Genomic DNA, 18,450 nt, shown 5'->3' on the forward strand with positions numbered 1-18,450 from the left:
TTCATGATACCCAGTTTTATATGTTATAATAAAAGGATAATTTTTACACGAGGTACTAAAGAATTCTGGACTATATTTTTCTTTCCAGGCTCCATATCTCCTCTCAAGGACCAAAGACAGGAAAATATAGTGTAACCACTTTGTTGAGTTTTAAATGGACACAAATTTGCCACTTATGGTTATTGGTTATTGTATTTTGTTTTGTTCAAGACTAATTAAATGTTAGAATATTATTTCTTTAACTTTATACTATGGGCCATAGTGCAGTTTATTTCCATTATGTAATAAAATACATTTTAAACTACGTTTTGAACTGCTAGTGAATAAATGCTGGTCGTTTGGTTTCTATTGCTCCATGGCCATTTTTATCAACAAGTTTTTCAAAACTGAACAAAAGATAATATAGTTATCTTCAAAAAAATAACGCTGCAATTCTTCATCTCTTTTTAGTAAACTTTTCTGTTTTAGTCATGATGTTAACAATTCTGAAGCTAGAAAGATTTAAATCTCTTACAAGATCATCTAACTCATTTTGGGAAAAGCATTTTGGATCATTTGACATACCTTCAAAATCATCATTATTTTATGATGAACTCGGTCTTTATGTCTTGTTCTATGGGCTGAAATATATTTTAGCCACTAATAGTCAGATGAGCGCTGCACTGGACGTTTAATACAACTAGTACTACTGCTTGTTGCTCCAATATTAGTATTTAAACCGTTTTAAATGTTTCCCTACAAAAATAAAAATCTTCAAGATGGCTCCGTTGTTATCGCAAAATTTTTGTTGTTTCAAATTTAATGAAATTTCTTTTACTACTTATCCATAATCTTATATAATCCACACACGATTTATAAACACTACTGGGAACCAAATATTTATCAAAGTTTATCCAGAGTATCCCAAAATACTCAAACTTTCTAACTCTTATGTGATCATTTCAAAAACGTGGATTCAATTATTTTCAGAAAAATATTTTTGATTTTTATTAACTGAAAAAAAATTTCCTCCCCGGCGGGGAATCGAACCCCGGTCTCCCGCGTGACAGGCGGGGATACTGACCACTATACTACCGAGGAATATACTAAGATACTTTCAAAAGTATTATGGCTGATGTAGCAAACAATATTTAATATACTAAATATTTATAAAATAATTTTACGAATCATATGAGTATAATTTGTTTTTATGATAAATAAATGTGTCATCGTATTTTATCATAAATCGAGGGAATTTCATTTGGTGATGTCTTAGAATGGAAATTTCCGTGCATCACGTTTCGCTATGACTCTAGGTTGCGCAGCAAATATTGATTTCAGTTCTTTTGGAGCTGGACACACATCACTCAACATCCTTTGGATGTTTTTGGTATGAAATTTTGAAGGCAAATTAAAAATAGAAAAATTTTTTAATAAATCAAAAAAGTAGTTGCTTGCGTAGAGATGGTATCCAATATCTATGATCATCCAATGTCCATATTTGAAAGCCTATCGGATAGTTATGATTATGTTTGTAGGTTTGGTGTCTAAATCATTTAACTCGAACTAGTAGAAGTCTAGATACTTCTAAGTTAAAAAGATAGACCACCGTGTCTCCGTAGGAAATCACTTTTCAATCCCGATTAGATTTGTTCGAGAATTCTGATATAACTGCAAATTTTTGAAAAATCGTAAGCATAGAATTTGCGGCAAAATTTCAGAATAGTTTCTTTGGGTGGCCAAACATGAAAACACAAAAATTTGGACCGCTGCGATTGAAGGAGTGGATGTTATGGTTATGGTAACTTAAATAATTTTTTTTCTTTTATATATTGCAAGACGAATATCCCTATTCGTTATTTTTTCTGAACTAGGGAACAAGTGACAACAAGGGATTGCTCCCCGGTTATAGTTCCAGATCTAATTTCGAAATAGTTTTATGCTCTACACCTTTTATAATATATGCGTGAAGGAAATGAAATTCAAAAGAGGAAAAACTGTTTTGTCTCTTTTTTCAGTTTCCTCCTGAGTTTAAATTCATTCATCAAGTGACTACTGAGTAGGAACAGTAAAGTCAAAAAATTTATGCGTTGTTGAAAGTCGTTTGTGTATTTTCAAAATCTTTATTATGAGTATAATTATTATTTTAAAAAAAAATGACGGATATTTCTTAAGTTGATTAAATTTCAAGGAACATCATTCAAGTGATTAGATTTTGAATAATATAATCGATCCGATGAAGTATAGTGATAATAGATTTATCTCTTTTATTATGATATGTAATGGACACAAAAAAAGTATAAAACGAATTTTAATAAGACTACAAATACTTCTACGAATGTAGAAGGAGTTTTTGGTTTCAGTGTACTACAAGGTCTGGCTATTAAATAACGAGACTAGTTACGAAAAAGGGTATTATAAAAATATATTCTACATTCGAATGCTCTCCTTCAATATATTCCTCGCCATACACCTTTCCATGTGTTTTTTCCATTGATCGAAGCAGTGGTGGAAGTCTTCTTTGGTCAGCGCCTTTAGTAGCTCTGCCGTTTTTTGCTTTACCGCTTCCATTGACTCAAATCTGGTCTCTTTCAAAGCAGATCTTTTCGGATGCTCATTCGACGATCTGCACGCAAAATTTGGTCGATTTTGGTCACTGTTTCCGGAGTTGCAACAGTCACAGGGCGACTTGTACGCTGGTCATCTTCAGTGCTCTCTCGGCCCTCACTAAAGTGCTTACACCAGTCAAAACACGCGCACGAGATAGAGAATTGTCCGACAATTGTCCCCATAGGCCTCTTGCAGCAATTTGTAGCACTCAGTCGGAGTTTTTTTCAATTTAACGAGAAATTTGAGATTAATACGTTACTCTCGTTGTTCGTCACACATGGTTTTTGGCACGAGAAAAAAACAAGCTCGTTTTAAACCACTACGGCACAAATATTAAAATAGTGATGGAAACATGGACGAATAATAAAAGATGGACCTAGCATCATAACACACAATATGCGGAGAACGATGAAGCCAACTTAGGGACAGATTGTTTATGTTGTCCCGCACACATGACATTATTCGTACATAGGCGTAGCCTGCGAAGTGTATAAAATTAAATTTAAAAAAATAATTTAAACACATGAATGCAATATAGTTAGTTTGAACGAAAATTAAATATTTCGATATGTATTAAGGTAGTTTTAGAAATAATATCCTAGATTAAATGTACACGTAAAGTATCAATGCTAACAATATCTATTTTCTCATGGCAAATGGATAATATTGGATGTCTGACAATAATTTAATTTAAAATGAAAAGTAACAAATATTTGTAGGCCATTGTAATATGGAATAACAATGAACAAAATTGAAATACAAAGTTAGAAAGCAAACGTTACTGGTTTTTGAAGAAAACAGTTTTTTTTAGGTGTTGACGAATTCATGGAATTTTTTCTATTTTTTTATTCGTTTTGTAATGAATTCGCACCTTAAAGTACTTTTTTAAGATAAGCTTAATCAACTTAATTCCGTGATTTTCTATGGGATCTTCATCATATAGATGATCATTAAATTCATTTAAAATGGTACTAGGCAAGTTAGCTAGTGTTTCCGAAATTAAAATCAATTCCAAATTCTTTATATTTTGTTGAAAATATTGGTGGTTTTGTTGAAAAATCGAAAATATTTTTCTGCACACTGACATTCCTTAATTACTAAATATGAAGCATTTATTAAATGGAGAAACTATTTTTGCACTTGCAATGTAGATAAAAGTTTCTCTGATTCTAACAAGGATAAGCAGTGTTTGCAATTAATAATTTGTCTTAAATATTTTACAACAAATCCTGCAATATAACTAACTACATCTAAAACATAATCGGTCAAATTCCATGATTCCGAGTTTAAATACTGAAATTGTTCAATATTATTGTATTCTTACTAGGTCCTTGGCTACTACAATTCAATATGCCAGTAGAATCCAATCTAATAATATTCCCTGAATCTCCTGCTTTTACTTCTTGGTGAATTAGAAGTCTCTTAAAGGTATTTTCAAATTGACGTGCAGTAGGATTATTGTTGAATACACCTCTACTTCTAATAGCACCAAAAAACAGCTCCAAGTGGTCTTGTGAAAATTTATAAGTAAAGCAAATATTTAAAATATTTTGAACATTGGAATACGCAATATGAATTAACAACATTTTCCAAACAGACAATAGATACTTTTCAAATGTTGAATCAAAACACTGCCAAGAAGTGCCCGGTTTAATATCCAAATTTAACATAGCTTTTTGCTTGAGAACAATATTTTTTGAAAATAAGATAATTTTGTTATTAATTACTTAAATTAATACCTTTTACTGGAAGATATCTCATCAACTGTACTGTTATCTGATTGAAAGTATGGTAAAGGTATTACATTCTTTTTCAAAAAAATCTTCTAAGGATTTCCTTTCCATTGAAAATCGTCTGCTTTGAAATGAGAGCAACAAATATAAGCTTCTTTGGGTAAATCTTTTTCCTGTATTTTCAATACAGCTAGCCACTTTTGTCTTTGCTCTACATTCGTACGAAATCTACAATTTTATATTGTAAAAAGTTAATCGATTCATTAACAAATAAGGTTGAGTTACACTTTTTTACAAACAAAACACGATTTACCCATTGTCTTAGCACTAATATATCACTTAAACAATACCTAAGCACTCAAATATATTTCACTTCAACAAATCTACTCAAAATTCTTTCTCAATATTTAGTAAACAAAGGCAGCCATTTTACCGCAAACGAAACATGGTAGGTCCATTCTTTTTATTTATTCGTCCAAGGACGGTAACGTGTTTTGGGAAATGCCTAAATACCCAACGCATTACTCGTTTTTTACCCCACCAGTCTAGAGCGCCCTCAAGGCACGCATTCTCGTTATTTAATAGCCAGACCTCGTATCTGAAAAGTTTGGTAAATGCGCTGGTTAATAGTTGTTATTGTGACAGTTATTTCTTTCTTGTCTGGAAACATTTCCTAAGAATGCCTTTTTATTGTTATTAGATTAGTTTGTTATTAGAATATCCAGGAAATCGAAAGTTCTGGAAAATGATAATATTATATAAAGAGTATCTAGCAGGGGAGTTAGTTAGCAATTTGATGTCGTAGTAGATACATCGGGATAGTGAAAAGTAAACCAAACGATGTATTTAAATAAATGACAGTATAAGTTGTAAATAGTTTAGTGACAAGTGTTTAGTATAGAATGTGAGAGTTATTAATATTATAAACAAATATTATGTATAAATAGAAATATCTAGTAAAAAGCATGGATTTATGGAAATATTAAAAGTGGTACTGGAAAGTGATGGCCTTGACCCGGAAAATTTTGTATTCAAAAACGAGGCTTCCACCTTAACCCGGCCGATTTCTGCCATAGCTGAGAAGATTTCGACAATGAACAGCGATACGACATTTCTAATAAAATGAACGAGAATATTCTGACCATAAAGGCCGATATTTATAGTATGAAAAACTTTTACTAATATGAATGAGAAGATTTCGACCATGGAGGCCGATGTTTTTGGTATGGAGAACGATATTTCTTTCGATATTTTATCATTGGAAATTGACGCTGCCGCTGATGTCGAAAATAAAATTTCATCTCTAAAATGGATCTCGAGAATATAATGAATAAGGTAAGTAGGTTCAATCACTTAGTCATTAGTTTTAATAATGATCAGCATTAATTTAAGAACTGTACAGGAAAAGATGATATATACTTCATATAAATTCATTGAACAGACCCACGACAAACATTCATGAATAAATGAATGTTTACAAATACGTACTGATACTGATTATTTTTTACAAATACATATTTGAATAGTGGTCACTGACAGGATTAACAATATAAAATATTCCATATTAAACTTTTACTTATGCTCTTCCAGTAATTTTTTTTACAATTATTTTAGTTACTTTCTTAACGTGTGAAGATACCAGAATGGCATTTATCCAATAAAAAAAAAGAAAATTACATATTCGTAAATAAAATTTTTCATTTAATTAATAAAATTGCTAAATTATCACAGGGGTGCCAAACATTCGTACAAGAGATCAGAGGGAAGCTCTTTGGGTTGTTTTATTGGAGGAAATAAAGACAATTTCATGCGGAAATGTCTTATTTTGATTCCGAAAAAATTTTTAGGTGGTGTTTATAATGTAGCACTCGTTCACTGTGTGAGTAATATTTTCAAATCGATCAAACAAAATCTTGGCTTTTGTCGTGTTATGAGTAGTCGAGTGAGTATGCGCGGGGGCATGTATAGCTGCGCCTCTATTATTCTCTGTCGTTTGTCATATCACACTGAATTTATCGGTTCTCGTCCAATTACAGCTATCTTTTGCTTTGCTTTTATAAAATTTCTAATGTAAATTATACTGGCCGCATGATCGGATTTTTACAATTTTATACTACATTCACAAGAGTCCACAAACACAATGTGTTTCGTTTGACTTCTGTGAGCTTGTCGCCGATTCCGGCTACTATCGTTTTTTGACACGTACCTGATACGATTCCTATAGATTTTTAACATCCACCATCTTCTCTGCCGAGCTTTTCGCTTCATTTGTCCACATCTTCTATGTATGCCTGCACAATTTATATGTACGAACACATCTACTAATCTGTAAATAGCATCCAAGCGCTTGTAAAAATTTGTTGATTGTAGAGGTTTGCCAAGCTTTGGTAAACATGTAAATTTAGCGTTTAAAAATACGTCAAGTATAAGCCGACCAATCAATGTTCAATTGAAAAAAGAAAAAAATGGCATGAAATATAGTCAAATGGAGTGCAGCTAAGTACAATATTGCTGAGATAATTCAATGTTTAATACACTATTTTACACTCAAATGATAAATTAATTGATGTAAGCAACATAATTTTATGGATATTTTCCATTTGGAATCACAAAAATGTTATTCAATGTTTCTACTATATTTATTCTAAAGCTCCCTAAATACAGATTAATATTTCGAAAGATAAATGCGTTTATTTAAAACCTGATAATGTCAAAATGAAAATAAGGCCTTATTCGAATCTCTTAAGTAAATCAGTGGATTAACAGAGACTCCCTACCCACAGTGTTATTGTATTGATAAATAATTTATTAAACATATTATTTCTCCGCCATTGGATGAAATCACTTCACTTTCATTATCTAACTTAACATAATTATCTGAAGTTCATACTTCGACCTAACTAGTAGATTTTTGATTGAGTACTTATTCGAAAGTGATTACCAAAAAAATGGAAACTGAAGACTTTCCTAAGCAAATGCAATCTTTTCCGAAGCCAGGTAAACTTAGCAATCATTTCCTGTTATAGAAGTTTCACTATTACTTGAATCAGTAAAAAAATAAAGTTAAATAAAAAAAAAATAACAAAGGATTCTGCTGTCTCCAGCGGCGTCACGGTCTTAAAATATTGTGTTATATAATAATAGAATTTTAGATGGATAGATAGTTATAGAAATCATTCTTTTGTGAGTCAGGATATTAAAACAGTATTAAGAATTGAACATTTGTTGTAATACATTTACAATCGAATTATTGGAGCATAATTTTACAACTTATATATCTCTGCTAAAGTTTAAAAAATATAATCAAGTTTAAGGATCTAAGGTTTGAAGGACACTATTAGTAACTGACATGTTGACTAAGAGATTCGTTAAATATATTAAGGACCACTTGTTAAAAAATTTCACTGGTTTCAAAGAGGTTCGATTTACCTATATCATTTCTTCATTATATCCCTCACATTTTTATTCTGAAACTACTTTTTGAGATATTGCTATAGTCCATTTTATTGTCCACCCATAAAAATGATAATTTCACTCGGATTTCTTTTAATGCTTTCAACCGCGTTCTCAGGTTGTTACCAAACTTACTTTAATCATTTCATTCAACGTTCTGGAGACTATGCATTTTCTGTCTCTCTTTCACAGTGAAAAGTCTATTTCTTCCACGAAAAACGGAAAATTCTGGTCTATTACAATATATAGTTTCAAACTCTATCTTTTCCCAGTTATTTCTTAACCCTCATAGTTCATCACCAATTCAAACTTCCAAAGTAACTTTCATCTCTTGAAGAAGTAGACTTCTGTTGTTGATAGGTATCATTTTACCTTACCGACTTAGTATACAAACTTTATTGATTAGATTAGATTAGGTTTCCTGTTTTTCCTTTCGGTGTCTATGGCTTGTTCGTAGAATATGCATCACTAGCTTAATATCGTTGTCGTTTTTGAGGATCTCATGAAGTTTCTCAGACTTCTTAGCTAATATGGTTATGAATCTTCAGCTCAGCTTCAACTCTTTGTTAATGTGACATATTTTGAACCCACAGAAAAGCTCTGGTCCAAAATGTGGAGGTCGCTGCTCCTTTTTGACAAGGCTCCTCATTGCCTGGTAGCCACATTAGAATTTCTTTGTTTCGCTTAGCTACTTGTTTTTTTTTACTTTTTCACGCTACCTTGAACATGCACTCAATAGCTTCCAGAGCCTTCAAGACCGCTTGGCGATGGAATGTGTAACAACTCTATCTGAAAAATGCCCAATCCTCTTTGAGCTATGTTCGAACCATTTGTACTCGTATACCAAATAGACTCATTTGGAACTTGCGGAAGATCTTTATTGATCCTTGATTACAACGATGGGATGTCTGTGTCCATCAAGCTACGCATTTAGTCCGTTGGCAAGGCTTACTAGCTTCATCTATTCTAGAATTATTGGAGAAATTAAAAATCACAGTAGAAAAGAAGCATATCGAACATAATAATACTGAGGATGAAAAATAAATTGATAATATACGGAAACGAATGACTGCTTCAATTTTATACAAAATATTTGGATCAGACTGACAAGAGGGTTGATGAATCGAAAATAATAAGAAAAAACAGAAATTTAGACAACTCACTTAGATATTTCTCTTATTTTCAGCTAGTTTTTTTGGTATTAGGCATCTTCAATATGTTTTAATGTTTACTGGGGCCATAGTAGTCTACGGAATGCGGACTGTTCTGATAGTGGCAATTGTAGCTATGATAGAGGTATTTATGCAAAAATAATAATAATAAAAAGAGATTTCGTGTTCTTTATTTGTTATATAAAAATATACAACCTTCATTTGAATGATTAAGGGTTAATTATGTAGAAGGTATCAAATTGTAAGTGTATGGATATAATTCTAAAAGATATTATTGAATTAATTAAATGAAAATTAATAGGAATTTTTACTTTTTAAATTGTAATTTTTAGACGTATCCGGACTGGAAACCCCAAAAGAACATAATATTATCTTCATTTTCATGGGGTCATGTTTGGTTTCAAATAGGATCAGGTCAACTAGCCAAGAACTATGGACCCAAATATTTTCTTACAGCTGCCATAGCAATTTCTGCAACTTGTATATTAGTTATTCCTTGGTTCTCGTCAGAGTTTGGATATAAAAGTATAATAGCTATAAGAGCTTTAGAAGGAGCTTGTCATGGAGTTTTATTTCCTTCTGTTCATAATCTACTGAGTAAGTGGGCTCCGATTTCGGAGAGAGCGCAGTGGGGAAGTTTTGTATATGCAGGTGATAGTTTCATTTCTATTTCGATTATAAACTCTCTAATTAACAATTTAAAAATTAATTATGTAAATATTTACCAATGCTTTGGAACTTTTTTAACCTATATGTTAGTCAGTCTATTAGTGACCCATTACTTGAAAAAAACAATCAGGTTCAGTTAGAAAGTAACGACGCTTTAATTTTAGCAAAAAACAAGTACAAACCTAACGACTAAAATTCTATTTTTCTACGTAGTGCCCAAACAAATTGGAGCTCTTAAAGCTTTGAAACCCCTTGGTAAGGCATATTCGTTGCTTCTCGCCGATACCAAAGCACTGAGTTGCAAGTCAATGTCCAGAAATATAGTTGCTTTCATTTGATTACATTTACGCTGTTTATAAGCAATCTTGCACAAAATTTGTGGCACTCTAATTTTTATTTGACGGTCTTAAACAACATTCTCTGCGGAAAAGTGAGGTTAGAAATCAATCAATCAATGCTCGATTATTTACTGTTCCCTTCATTGTTTACATTGTTTGACAATTTTTAAACTGAATGGAACATTTTCTGGCGGAACTTTCGTTCATTTAATTACTTTTATTGGTTCTAGTTTCTTTTTAATAAAAACCATAGTATACTCTGATTAGTCCTCATATGCTTTAGGTGAAATATATACAGTATACACCTGATAATTTCAAAAAGATAAAATTTATCATAAATTAGCAATTCCATGAGAAATTTGAAAAATTCACTTTAGTGGACATTTTTGAATGTTGAATTCAATATTTTAACTATTTCCAGGTCAGGTTTTGGGAAATTGCTTAGCGATGCCAATAACTGGTTTTATTTCCGACTCAAAAGCAGGATGGCCCGTGGCGTTTTATTTTTATGGATTTTGTGGGTTACTATGGACTTTCTTGTGGTTTATTTTCGGATCCAACAGTCCCGATGTGGATACTAGAATCTCAGAAGCCGAGAAAATGTGGCTTAAATCTCAAACAATTGAGAAAAAAGTTGAGGTGGGTACGATTACAAGTCTTCGATATAACATATCATGAATCATAAATTACTGCTTGTAGTAATTCCGTCACAAGATAACATAAATGCTCAAAATGTCTTTTTTGTGTATCACAATATTTTTTTTCACAACATAAGCTAACGTTTTGTTACCTCCAAATAAGGGTTTGAATGTATTTTATGCAGCTTCAGAGGTCCTTCTCTATCAACTACTATCAATTATTTATTTAAATCTGCAACTCAAAAAAAAGGTCAAAACAGAAAATTTTTCGACTATTTTCTGGTAAGCTTTCGACAATTTGCTGGTAAGATGGTAAGCCCTCAAGATACGATCTCAATCAATATTTTACCGTTAAATAACTACACTTAACACCTGACAAAATGTATTACATAGTGAAAAAATAATACAGAACTAATTTCCAGAAGATATAATTCAAAAGTACAAATAATGATTATAACAAATTTAGTTAGAACATACATACAACATTCCTACGGTAGTTCTAACCATACGCTGTTTAGCTAATCAGCACATCAGCTGGATGTTTTGAAATGTTGTATAAACAAAAATGAATAAAGATCAATCTGCAATGGCAGTTTTTCTGGCAACGTAGTGGTACTTTTTGTTAACCTCGTGAAAAATAGATAGAAATATTTTCGATAGAAACACAACCAATTTAAAAAATAAGTGGGAATATTTAAATATTTGCTCTAGGAGGAATAACTTTTTTTTCTCGGCGCGTTGACAATATTGCGTTGACAATATGAAGTACATTCATAAAATTTAAAAATGTATTTACATGTACCGACTTTGATCTTGATCTTATACTGAGACTTGTGCGGTGCTACGTTTGGTCAGTGCTTCTTTACGGGATGGACCCTTAAGGTAAAAAAACATCAACATATTAGAGGCATTCGAAATGTGGGTATATCGTAGAATCCTGAAGATACCATGGACTGCCAAAGTGAGGAATGTCGGTAAATGCCATCTATAAAACGTGAAAAACTCGATCACTCTAGTTTAAACTGATGTTTGAGGTTTAAACTTCACTTATAAAATTGGGCCCTAGGGGTAAAAATAATTTCTATTGTTCAAAAAACCATAGACAAATGTAAAAACCGTCAGCTGGTCGTATTTACAGACTGATCTATCGGAAATATCCAGGCAGAATGATAATTAATTTTATAGAAAAATCGCACATGGCTAGCTTCGTTTTTATTCGTACTACCAGAAAATTTCTATTAAATTATTTAAACCCCTCAAAAAAGTATACTTCTGAAAGAATGATGTAGGCTTTTGATTAAATCAACCCGTAAATAGCTTCATTTGAATTTGTACCAGCTAATAATGGCTGGCTAATTTTCTATCTACATACCTCTATAAACTAAGAAAAATTTATTTTTAAAGGCGGATCATCTGCTCCAATAGTCGTATATTCTGCGTATGTATGGTAAAAATTCGTGATTCTAGCACAAAATTAATTCAATTTGAAAAAAAAATCCCACATGATTCGCTTTATTTTCATTTGTACTCCCTTTAAATTATCATTGACTAATTGTACCCTCAGGTAAAGTGGAGGAAACATAAACGTAACGTGCATTCAAAAAAATTATAATCCAGAAAAAATTGGGTTATAATAAATCATTATGCTACCAGAGTCTTTTTGATCAAAGGTAGAAAAGATAATATAATATGATTACGACACTACGAACTCGATCAGTTTTCGAACATTGAGATTATGAGTTAATTTGATCATAGTTTCCGAATAGTCCTTAAATGAAGTTTACAATTTCTGTCTTTTTTGGCGGAAATCATGAGCTGTCTCTTCAGTGACCGGCAGCATAAAAATGTTTTCCTTGTGACTACTTTCGTTGAAAAATATATATGTTTACAATTATATTTTATTTTACAGAGACCTCCAACTCCTTGGAAATCTATTTTTACTTCTGTACCTTTTATCGCTGTAATAATAACTCATTGTGGACAAAATTGGGGATTTTGGACACTATTAACAGAAATTCCAAGTTTCATGAAATCAGTTATGGGCTACAGCATTGCTAAAGTGAGTTAATTTTTCGTTATTTTCCTATCCCTCCAACCGCATATTATTAGTATATAAGGTAGGTATTATCTATAAGGAACAAGGTTGAATAGCTAACTTATTTGAATTTGGTGCCTTTGAACGACAGTATGCCCAATAAAATGAGTGAGCAGTAAAATTTTGTAACAAGATACCACGCAAATTCAAAATCTATATTTTATAACTTCTGATCTGATGATGTGGAAGAAAAGACGGGCAGTAAGGATCTACAAAACAACACTGAATTTATTGTTTGTTGGTACTCTTGGCGTATTTCCTTGGAAAATTAGAACTTTATTTGTATAAATTATGTGTATGGTAAAACCACATCTACGTGATTATGTTGCGAGAAATTGTATACTTGTATGAAACGCTTTTTGCAAAACCTGACAACCTACCATGCGTAATGTACGTACTTTAGGCACACTTCTTTAAAGTACGTAAAACTTCACTTTACGTACTAGTGTTAGTGTATAAGAATCCCATGAGGGAGGTCCCAGATTCAAGTCGCACTCATTACAATTTTCTCTTTCTACTTATATAGTCATAATTTTTAGGTGGTAATTATATAAATTTAATAAAACTAATTCGGTTTGTTAATTTGTTCTAATATTGATTAAAATCAAAATATTAATAAACAATATAATATATTTACAAGGAAAATTACCATGAAACTTCTGTATTTTGATAAAATTCTTGCTAGTAAAAAACATATTGTATGCAATTCGTGTGTAAAGACCTTTACATACTAGTTAAATAAATAACTATTAACTACAGAAAAATTAACACTGAAATCGCGCGGAAGAAATCAGTGTGGACGTGAAATTGAGATTCAGGATCTTCCTCACGTGGATCATCTTCTAATGATTAATGTTTAATTGTTGAAAATGATGAACACAACTCACCATAAAAAGCCTCCATTCTGTTTTTAATTTGTGTTCTACAGTCAAAAATTTTTTAAAAGCGCCAAACTCAATTTGAGAAATTTTTCAAAACAACTCAGGTACCGCACTATGTAGCTCTACTTGTTGCGAAATTATTTATAAATTTCATTTTTTAAGATTAGTGAGTGGGACTAAGATACCACAATGATTAAAATTCACATTTTTAACTCTAATTTATATGTTGTACTCCAATGTGGCATCACACACCGACTTATCCTATACAGGTGGTCCGTTGCAAAAAATTCGGGATTGAGTAGATGACGTGAAAATTATGCTGTGACATAAAAAATTTTCTCATACGACCGACCGTTTCTGAATTGCGAAATCAGAACGTATATTTAAGCATATTTTCAAAAATATATATTCGAACATCATGAATTTTTAATGGAAGATGTAGTATGTTTGATGGAATAAATAATTCTACACCACTGAAGGTCAGGGGTGCCTCTTGCCCAATGGTTAATAATCCGTAACTTTTACCTATACAATCTAACGATTTTTTAACAAAAAGGTACTAGTGCTCAACTCGATAACATTTATGGTTAAGGAGATATATTTTTAGATCGTAGTACATGTCAAGGAAACCGTTCGACATAAAGAGACGTTCTGAAGAAAATTATCATAAATTGCAATTATTCATTGAAAATACTTACTTAGGAGGTATTGAAACACAATCAAATATTTCTAATTGAGCTGCATACTGTCAAATATTATGTTACTTACATAAGTAAAAAATTGAAATGTAGAAAAATTTTGTTGGTTAGCCTTTAAATTATCAAATAAAACCAAAAAAAATATAATAAATATTCTATTGATCAATTCGTTCCTTGTATTTAACGGTATTGCATATCACAATCTTTTAAGATACCCCCAAAAGAATGAATCCATTGTATTTAATTCAGAGAAACGCGGTGGCGATGCAAATGGACCTCACCGACCAATCCACCTATTAAGAAAAATTTTTTTAAGATGATTTTTTACATCATTCACTAAGTGAGGAGGGGCTCCATCGTGCATGTCTCTGCGAATATTTGGAGGTATATTATTATTTTTTGTTAAGCAGCAGGCTAACCAACTAAATTCTTATACATTCCCATTGTTTCCTTATATAAATAACACGATGTTCAACTATACGCAATTCATTTTGAAATGTTTAAGTTTTATCGAATCGAGTAACACAACTAAAGGATGGACCCATTTTTAAAAATTCGTATTTATTAAAGTACAAATGCTAAATGAATAATTGTTATATCAATGAAAAAGGGAAGTTTCATCGTTTTCTTTATGTATTAAAAGTGTAGGCAGGCGGTGATGGTTCCAGAAGCGGCCACTAGAGTTCTCGCGTCAATAAGACGCCAGTCACTGCCAGTTGTGAGTGAGATGGCGACTGTGGAGCACAAGTTGTTATGTGTTATTGAGTTCGCAAGAAGTGAGTCGCAAATTTTAGGGCAGCGGGCATTTCGTACTGAATTTGGTATTAAACCACCAACCAGAAAAAGCATTACTCGTTGGTTTAATAAATTTAAAGAGATTGGAAGTGTGTGTAAAGGACAAAAACGTGCCGACCGCGTGTGTGAGAAGTTGATGTCAGATGGATAGAAGACAGTTTTGTTCGCAGCCCAAGTAAGTCTACCAATAGAGCTAGTAGAGAACTTGGAATACCCCAAACAAATGTATGGAAAGTTCTGAGATGGCGTTTGCTGTACAAGCCCTACCGTTTAGAACTCGTGCAGGCTCTCAACCCTAATGACAAAGAGAAGCGTCTCGAATTTTGCGGTAATGTACTAGAAATGATGGAGGATGACACATTTGTACAGCGTATCATTTTTAGTGATGAAGCAACTTTCGACCTCAGTGGAAATGTCAACAGACACAATGTTCGCATATGGGGTTTGCAAAATCCACATACAACATTGCAAAACGAAGTTGACTCACCAAAGATAAACGTGTTCTGTGCCTTATCACGTACAAAGGTTTATGGACGATTTTTTTGTGGAAAGAACTGTAACTGGAATAACGTACCTAGACATGTTGGAACAATGGCTATTCCCCCAAATTATGGAAGATTCTCAGGACTTCATTTTTCAACAGGATGGAGCTCCACCCCATTGGCACCTCGATGTACGAACGCTGGATTGATCGCAGGGGAAATGAAGACCTAGCTTTCCACTTCTGGCCACCGAGATCTCCTGATCTCACCCCATGTGACTATTTCTTATGGGGTTATGTTAAGCAAACTGTTTTCGTTGCGCCTCTACCAACAACTCTGATTGATCTGAGATACACTTGCTGGTGTGTGGGATGAGTTTGGCTACCGCGTAGATGTTTGCCGTGCAGCAGCTGGAGGCCACATTGAACACTTGTAATAAATTAAAAAAAACTTTGAAATTTCCTCTTTTCATTGGTATTAATTATTCATGTAGCATTTGTACTTTAACAAATACGAATTTTTAAAAAATGGGTCATTTAGAATAATTCTGTATATTGAATTTATTGTTTGATATTTTCCACTGATTGCTTATTGTATTGTTTAAATAGTTTGGAATTAACAATGAAAATATCTTTCTTGGTGTATTATCATTACAAATAAAGTTTACTTATAATGCTTATCGACGAATATCTTGTTTTAGGGCAGTATATTATCGGCTCTTCCTTATTTTATAATGTGGATAATGAATCTTATGATGAGCCCAATTGCCGATTTTATTATAGCTAGAGGCTTTGTTACATTAATCACCAGTAGAAAAATCTTTAATTCCATAGGTATGTAGTTATAATACAACACCAGATCACCTCTAATTTTGCTTCAGTCTTGTCTCTCTAGGAATTCTTCAAATTTCGGAAGTGACACTTATTTCATGTGTTTTGGTTTAAGGTTACTAGGGTAGCATTTTTTGATAATAATTGACATTTCTTCCTGATATCACCGTACAAATTTAAAACCACTTGTAGTAAATATATATTTTTCAGGATTCTTCATACCAGCACTGGCTTTGATATCAATTTCGTTAATCGATAGTGATAACAAAGTACTAATAGAAACAATTCTGATTATCACGGTAGCATTCAATGCGGGGCATTATTGCGGATTCAATATCAATCATATAGATCTGTCGCCAGTGTTTGCAGGAACTCTTATAGGTATAACTAACACAATTTCTGCAATTTTTACCATTATGGCACCTCTAGCAGTTGATGCTGTCAAATCAATATCAGGATATGAAGAGGTATGTACATATTTAACAATCATGAATCAGAAAAAATAAAAAAATTACTTATTAATATTTTTAAAAGGATTTGAAAAAAATATCTTTCCATTTTACATTTTTCTTATTTTTTACCTATAGTTTTTCATTATTTTATTAAGATCCGATGATTGGGTATGGCACCAAAAACTATTCCAACTATACAGATAGTATCCCAGGCATGAAAACGACGTTTTTATTCTTAATGTGCCTTTTTTTATATGGGGATTATCATAGTGGAAGCTTCACGACCTTCTAGCGTTGAAGAAACACTTGAAAAAGACGCGTTTCACAGCCGACGAAAGCTGAAAGATGAGGTTTTAAATTATTACGACTCAGGCATAAACATGGTACATAGTATGTAAAAAAGCATTGATCTAAACGGCGATTGTGCCGAAAACTAGAGGGGGGTCTAAATTTTTCAAACATATATTAATGCCAATAAGTACCTAGTTAATACAATGAGAGTTCTAGAGCAGAAGGACAGTAGCTATCGAGTTATTGGTCTCATCCAGTGAAGAAGTGGTAAAGCTTCTGGAGACTATCACAAAAAGTTGTGTCGTCACAGAAAAATGGTATAATAATCTCTCAACCAATTTATTTTAAAAAAATATCTTCTACATTATTCGGTCATGATACGCCATTTTTCTGTGACAACACAACTTTTTGTGATAGTCTCCAGAAGCTTTACCACTTCTTCACAGGATGAGACCAATAACTCAATAGCTACTATCCATCTGTTCTAGAACTCTCATTGTATTAACTACTCCAATAAACATGTTTTTCATTGTGAAAATTCGTTATTTTATGGACAAACCTCGTACATTAGTATGTAAAAAATCTGTTCCCAATATTATTGGAATAATAATCTTATAGTTGATTTTATATAGAAATGACAAATTTTAATTAATGAGTGTTTTTTTTCTTTAATCTATTCTTTTTACAACATACTCAATGGTAGAGTGAGTTTGATTTTTTTTCGTTTCAGACGGACAAAGAGCTATGGAACATCATATTTTGGATATCTGCAGGATTTTACACTGCTGCTGGATGCGTATTTATTTTCTTTGGTTCTGGTGAAATACAACCTTGGAATAATGTTAATACAGATAATAGCGTACCATAAATTTGATGCAAATAAAAATTGATAAAAGTTTTCAAGTCATTTATAGTATGATATGAGCATAAAAAATATTTGATTACACTTTTGAGTAATAAATGAAGGTATTAGTAAAATCAAAATATATTTCTATGCAATAGGTCAAATAATACAACAGAGAATCGGATATAAGTAACTTGGAATTGATATAATCAGTTATGGAGAGGTAGAACACAAGGTAAGAAGATAAGTAGCAAGAGCAAATAAGCTCGGGATAGTTTGGCGGAAGAAAGACACGATATTACAAAGCAACGATCAGACTTTCAATGGGCCTATACATAAGAAGCAAGGCCAAAGTAACAAAAGCTAAACAGCTCTTGGAAACCGGAATATTACACCGATAAAGAAAACACCAGACAATCATTTCATATAGATAACATTAACGAATTGGTTTCAACATGTAAAAAACAAAGGAACCAACATATAAGTATTA

General features: G+C 32.2%; 1 protein-coding gene and 1 non-coding gene across 3 annotated transcripts; one reads left to right on the forward strand and one right to left on the reverse strand.

Moving 5' to 3' along the window:
• Positions 1-1,008: 1,008 nt before the first annotated feature.
• Positions 1,009-1,080, reverse strand: Trnad-guc (transfer RNA aspartic acid (anticodon GUC)). The gene has a single exon. It is a non-coding gene; the product is annotated as a tRNA-Asp (tRNA).
• Positions 1,081-7,224: 6,144 nt separating this feature from the next.
• Positions 7,225-18,023, forward strand: LOC130447505 (putative inorganic phosphate cotransporter). Of its 2 annotated transcripts, none has more exons than XM_056784367.1 (8): positions 7,225-7,319; positions 8,962-9,071; positions 9,280-9,598; positions 10,376-10,593; positions 12,502-12,651; positions 16,244-16,376; positions 16,584-16,840; positions 17,847-18,023. In XM_056784367.1, the coding sequence occupies exons 1-8, from the start codon at positions 7,271-7,273 to the stop codon at positions 17,982-17,984; spliced, it is 1,374 nt and encodes a 457-aa protein (XP_056640345.1). In that variant the 5' UTR covers positions 7,225-7,270; the 3' UTR covers positions 17,985-18,023. The 2 variants fall into 2 exon arrangements, with proteins under 2 accessions (XP_056640345.1, XP_056640353.1); XM_056784375.1 differs by having other exon boundaries at positions 7,250-7,319; positions 9,280-9,544.
• The last annotated feature ends 427 nt before the right edge of the window (positions 18,024-18,450 follow it).

The sequence above is a fragment of the Diorhabda sublineata genome, chromosome 1 (genome assembly GCF_026230105.1).
Source record: "Diorhabda sublineata isolate icDioSubl1.1 chromosome 1, icDioSubl1.1, whole genome shotgun sequence".
NCBI classification, from domain to species: Eukaryota; Metazoa; Arthropoda; class Insecta; order Coleoptera; family Chrysomelidae; genus Diorhabda; species Diorhabda sublineata.